The sequence below is a fragment of the Crocuta crocuta genome, unplaced genomic scaffold (genome assembly GCF_008692635.1).
Source record: "Crocuta crocuta isolate KB4526 unplaced genomic scaffold, BGI_CrCroc_1.0 scaffold367, whole genome shotgun sequence".
NCBI classification, from domain to species: domain Eukaryota; kingdom Metazoa; phylum Chordata; class Mammalia; order Carnivora; family Hyaenidae; genus Crocuta; species Crocuta crocuta.
Window position 1 is genome coordinate 1122189 of NW_027527936.1, and position 6141 is coordinate 1128329.

Below are 6141 nucleotides of genomic sequence, written 5' to 3' on the forward strand. Positions count from 1 at the left end.
TCGGGAATGAGGAGCCAGCTGCAGAGAGAGCTCTGTGACTAAGAACCGCGCTAGGATCTACGTAACCAGTGACTAATGCTCTTGTCTCGTGCAGCCCTCGTCCACAGCTTGGCTAATCCCAGAGGGTCCTCTTGGGATGCTCCCACAATGCCTTTCGTCCTTACTGAGGGACATTTTGCTGCTCCTAACAGTCTCTTTCCCCTTGACCTGTCTCTCCGGAGCCTTTGCGTCCTGAAAGAAGAACAAAGAAAGAACAGTGCTTACCCCCACATAAACGTTCAGAGTAGCGGAATTTCAGGCGTTTTTGGATAAGGGAAGCTCACTAACTCACAGTATGGGAAAGGGGCTGCTCCCGTAGAGGTATAGCTTTGAGATCAAGGATCCAAGCCCCCCGCCTCATTCCTCCCCTGCCCCCTACCCATCTCTTTCTTTTGTTTCATCTTCACACGTCATCCCAGGTCAGCCAGGCAGACATCTGGGCGTTGGGGCGCAGTTGTGATTCTGAGCCCTGGGCTCAGAACAAGGGAGGGGACAAGAAGCCAGCCGCTGAGCTCAGCGATCAGGAGAAGGTGGCATGGTGAGAGTTCGTCCCTGCTACCTGACACCTGACGCTGTGTGTCCTTGAGAAAGTCATTGAGTGACTCTGGGCCTCTGGGTCCTAGGCAGAACAGCAGCAATGTTTAGGATGATCAGGGGCTCTGGGTTTCTGGACTTAAAAAGCCTGAGGAACAGGGAGGAGGGGGTGCTCGTGCAAAGGATGCTGGGAACAGCATTTCTTCCCTGTTCTCAGTGGGAGCGTTTCTGGCCAGGGGTGAACAGGAAGCAGGGGGTGTCCTCCAGGTCAGGGGCTAGAGGGAGGGGAAGCATGACTGGCCAGACCAGGCTGGGAGCTCCGTGGAAGAGAGTGCATGGTGCGGCCCTAGTCAGAGTCTCTTGTCCCTGCCTGACGGCCCTTCACTGTTCTCCCCCGCCCCATCCAACCACAGCTTATGCGTAAGACTCAAAAGTGGTGGTCTTTGAGCAGCCCTGCCCAGGGCCTGAGCCAGTGCCCTCTGGAGGGTGCGGTTTGCTCTGGACTAACCTGGAGCACAGCATCTCTCCCTCCCACCGCTGCTTCCAGGCTCTGGGGCCCCCAAAGCCTCGGACCAGATGACTGCTAGGGGCGTGCCCATCACTAACTCCCAGCCTTGTGTCTGTCTACCCTGGAGTGTCTGTGCGGCCCGGGCTCATGGTGATGGTGGTGGAGTGTCCCTTCTTCCCAGGGACCCCAGGGGTTTGAGCTGTGACTTCTAGGCTCAGGCCAAATGGGCACACCCTCTCTGTTGGCTGTCTGGGTGTATGGGGTGGGTGCTCCAGATAGGACCCCCCTCTGCACACGCACATACACATATACACACCTCCTGGTTGGCCATACCCTTAGTGGTGCTTGTGGATGGACCCAGGCTGAGCACGGTCCTGGGGTACAGGAGCTGGACTTCCTGGGGGATGGCACTGCCAGGGTCAGCACCTCCTCTCTTTGAGGTTTCTTGATGAGGCGCTAAGATGGTGTTTCCCAAGGCATGGTCCACTGACTTCTTAAATCAGCACCTGTGGGGGGTTTGTTCAAAATGCAGATACCCGGGCCGTCTTCCCAAACCCACAGAACGAGACTCGCTGGAGAAGAGGCACAGAATTCTGCATATTTAACAGGCTCCCCAGGAGATCCTTACGCAGAGCTTGAGAATCTCTGTCTGCATCCTGGGGCTGCAGTCTGGAGGATGATTTGGGTGGGGGTTCTTCTCTCCCACCAGCCACAGGAAGCCAGCCCCATCCTGGCAGCCCCCCATGCTCTGCCCACGTGCCCCCTCCCCACTAACCTGTTTGTGTCTTGTTCTCAACTTCCAGCCAGATGTTTAGTAATAAACGGAGTTTCTTTCGGATCCACGCCAGCTGGAGACCGAGGTACCCCCTCGCCTGCTCCTCCTGTCCCCACTCCTCCTTGCCCCACCCAGTTCGGGGGCTGGAGAGGGGGACAGGATAGGCCAAGGACAAGGTGCATGTGCCTGCCGCCTGCCGTCTGCCTTGGGGCCCTGATGAGCCTCTTGCCTTCCTGGGGGTGCCTCTGCCAGGTCTGGGGGGCAGACTCTGGAGGGACTCTGCAGGAAGGACATCTGTAGGAGCCTTGGGATGAGTTCTGGCTCTGCCGCTGACCCCCGTGTGATCTCGGTCAAATTGCTTCCCTCCTCTGGACCTCAGTTTCCCATCTGTGGAATGGGCAGATTGAACTAGAGGCTCTCTGAGGGTCCTTCCCACTCTGACTTTAGCTGGGCTTTGGGTTTAGCTTCCTGGCTTCCCACTGCCCACGAAGGGACCTAGAAGATGCCTGAAGGAGCTGGTATGGGCACCTCTTCTGCTAACTTTAGAGCCCAACTCTTATAGCTGCATCACCACTACCTCCCTTAGCACCCACCCTGTGCCGGGCCCTGCACTAGGGGACCCAGTGATGGTTAAAATGGTGCCTGGAGCGTTGCAAAGAGCAACTGCTGTTCAGTGTGATGAATGAAACAAAGGGAGGAAGCAGAGGGGCTTGGGAGCCAATGTCAGGCACTTGGCTCCCAGAGGAGGTGCAAAAAGGAGTGGACGTGAGGGAGGGCATCCCAGGTCAAGGAAGCAGGGTGCACCTAAGGAGGGGAGAGAGAGCACAGCCATGGGAAGGGAGCAGGCAGCCCAGCATGACCAGCTTTGAGAGTTGGAGGTCAGGAGTGAGGTTGGGGGCAGAGCTGGATCACCAAGAACCCCAGAGCCCTGCATGAGCACCATCCTGTAGGCCCTCCCTGGCAGCCTGGGCTCACTGAGTCTCCAGTTTCCCAAAAGTGCGTCTGGAGCCTTGTGGGTCAAGGGGCCCGGGAGTAGACAGGTGACAGAGCTCCTGGCTTCTAATCCAAGACGCAGTGCTTCTTAGGAACTAGCGTTCTGGATCTGAACCCGGCTGCCACGCACTAGCTAGGGGCCCGTGACCATAAGCCCTGGGTGCGTCAGTTTCTCCCGAAGTGAAATGCAGACAGTAATAGCATCTGCTTCCGCTCAAACCGTGCCTGGCTCCTAGGAAGTGCTATATAAATGGTTGCCTTGTTCGATGTGGTATGTTGCGCAGTTAAGAACTTATCTAAAAAATAGCTTGGAAACCAGGGCTGAAGGAAATGGGGATACCACTGGTGGGTTAAGCCAAAAAGTCTCCAGGTTAGGTCTCCCCCTTTGCACGGTGACTTCAGTTATGTGGGCATGATGGGCAGGAAGGGCAGGGCCAGGGCAGAGGGGCCAGCATTGAGGCTGCCTCCACAGTCCCGAGGAGAGGGGCCGCCTCTTCCCCCCATAAGCTTGGCCTTTGGTGTCAGAATCCTTAGAGTCACTCCTTGTGGAAGCGAGCACAGGAGTGGGTCCAGCCAGGCAGTCAGAGGGCAGCTTGTGCCCAGAGCTTGCCCTGCCCCACAGGATAGCCCCCGTCGAGCCTCCCTACCCCACCTGTGTCCCAGGCACCAACCTTGACACCATGCAAGTTTGGTTCAGATAATTCTTCACTGGTCGGGGGTGGGGGCTGTCACCTGCATTAGGTAGCGTGGTTTAGCAGCCTCGCTGGCCTCGACCCACTAGATGCCGGGAGCACCCTCCAGTGGGGCAACCAAAGATGTCTCCAGACTGTGCCAAACGTCCCCTCGAGAGCGACGCTGCCCTCAGAGAGCCACTGCCCTAGATGCTCTCCTAATCGCACAGTCTCTGAAGTCAGAAGAGCCTGGGGTCTGGTCCTGGCTGCATCCACAGGGGCTCTGTGACTTGGAGCAGGTGGTTTTGCCTCCTTGGCAGTCTGTAAACTTAGGACGGTAAACGTGGAGCCCGGCATACAGCGTGGCCGAGAGAGCTGGGAGGGCCAAGGCATTCCGACAGGGTCTCGAGTGTTCTCAGGAGCCTGGGAAGGGAAGGAGCTCTTCCTGATGTCCACCGTGGGCCAGGTTTCTTTCCACTTTGAGCATTTAGGCTCCAGAGAGGCTGATGTGAGCCATTTCCTGGGCCCTGCCCCAGGAGCCGGAGTCTAGGGCCACCCCTGGGAAAACAGGGCCTTCTTATGTTGCAGAGGAGCCTGGGGCCTCTGGCTGGCAAGTTACAGAACCCCACAAACCAGGCTGGAGGCTCCTTCAACCATCACAGAATCAGAGCTGGAAAGGGACCTTTCAAGGCCTCTAGTGCAAGCCTCCAGACCCCTTCCTCCCTAAGCCCTGCTGAGAGCAAGCTCAGTCTTGCTTGCATACTTCTCGTGACAGGGAGGTCACCCCCTTCTCCCAGAATGTCACTGGAGTGATGTACCAGGTGCAGAGATTCGGAGTTCCAAGCCCTTGGCTAAGTGTCAGGGACTTCTCCGCCCCCCTCTCACTCTCCCTCTTGGAAGAGTGGAGGACAAAGGGAGGGGTTGCACGGGCTGGGCGGGTGGGGGGTGCTTGCCAGCATGAGGAGAGCCCGAAGGAATGGCTCTGCAGATGAAAGTTTGGGAGAGCCCACCTCAAACTTTGGTTGGAATCTTTGGGATATGTTGAGGGGATCCTGGGCCAGCAAACAGCATGCTGGATTGTGGGGGCTGCCTCGTCCTTCCCTTCCGATATCCTCAGGGCCCCGATCCATGACCTACGACCTCTCCCTTCTGGGCAGAGGCGCCGACGCCTAAGGATGGCCCTACATCCTGGCTGCCTTCCCGAAGGTGCCCCTGGTTTCGAGGTTTTCCTCACCTCAGCACCTTGGCTCTGTACCCTGCACCCCATGCCCCGGGCATGGGGGCCCCTAGCTCCCACCCAGTCCTGAAACCAGAATCCATCCTCTGCTTAACTCTTGACCCGAAAGTCCCTGACGGTAGGCGACACAGTTTCCTCCCCCAACCCTTGCCCCACCTTAGGCCTCCTCCAAGACTGGCTGGTGCTCTCCTGAGCCAGGGCCCCAGACATTTGGGGTGGAAGGACCCCCAGCCTGGGAAGGTCCCCACAGCAGGAAGGCAGTGCTGACACCCCCAGGGCATGGGATGGGGGACATTTGCATACATCCTATTCAGACAGTGGTAACATGGTCCTTGAAACTCTTGGACACAGAGTTACTGTACCAGGTACGGGCTAATGAGGGCCTGTCCTGGACAGCCTGAGGCCTCCCCGCATCTGTCTTCCTCCAAGGTTTGGGGGGTGTGGTGGGGAGCTGGGGTGGGGGAAGGGGGGTCTGAGCACACGCATAGACACGTATAGGTGTTGTTGAAATGGGGGCTCATTAGGCAGGGGTGTTGCGGATATGGGAGGGAGGACATCAGTCCAGGCGGGCAGAGCCCAGGCAGGGGAGACCACAGAACAGGTTAGAGACCTTCACTGGGAGGCTGGGCACCAGAGACATGTGCCCATGTGCCAAGTGCCCATGCGTGTATGAGGGCCTGGTAGCCGGACCCTCTGTAGCTGGCACGCTGCACCCCCAGGGGCACTATTTGCTCTGAAATCTGTGTGAGACAGACCTTTGCACTGCCTGCAAAGCACGTCCTAAAGCCCTGACCCAACCCGAGTGGGATCAGAGAGCTCCAGCAGGAAAGGAAGAAAATGTAGACACGTACACACATTGGTACCTGGGTACCCACGCTGTCACATGTGCACATGCACACACACACACACACACACACACACACACACCCTCAACTCCACACAACCTGCCTTTGTGTATAGTGAGGGCCTGGAGGCCTTTCTCTCTGTGCATGGCCAGGTGAGCCTCTCCATCCCACAGCAGCCTGCCTGTGCCCAGAGAGGTGGCCATCTCCACCTCCACCCACCCACCTGAGCCAGACCCAGCTCTCCCCTCCTCCTGTCTGTCTCTGACTCCCTTCTTGGGTCTCTCTCACTCCTTCCGCTGTGACATCTGTCTCCTGTGCACCCCTTATCTGTCCGTGCAATGAGGGGTGGGAGGTGGGGGGTAGGGAGGGGATCGGCTCCAACTGACCCTGCAGCAGCCTCTTGTAGGAGTCAGGGTCCCCCTCGCCACATCCTTGTTCCATCTGGAAGTCTCCATTTGGTGGAGACTCAAAACCCAGTAGCCACGCCCAAGTCCTAAGTCAGCTGTGTCCCCACGCACACCCACCCCCAGCTCCGGCTA

The 6141-nt window shown here is 58.0% G+C and overlaps 1 protein-coding gene across 1 annotated transcript in view; it reads left to right on the forward strand.

The window, feature by feature from the left end:
- Window positions 1-6141, forward strand: part of KCNQ4 (potassium voltage-gated channel subfamily Q member 4) — a 55146-nt gene that overhangs the window by 39454 nt on the left and 9551 nt on the right. Inside the window, exons 11-12 of the mRNA XM_077752172.1 lie at window positions 2906-2930; window positions 3406-3426. Coding sequence (XP_077608298.1) covers window positions 2906-2930; window positions 3406-3426 — 46 coding nt within the window. The remainder of the gene's footprint in view (window positions 1-2905; window positions 2931-3405; window positions 3427-6141) is intronic.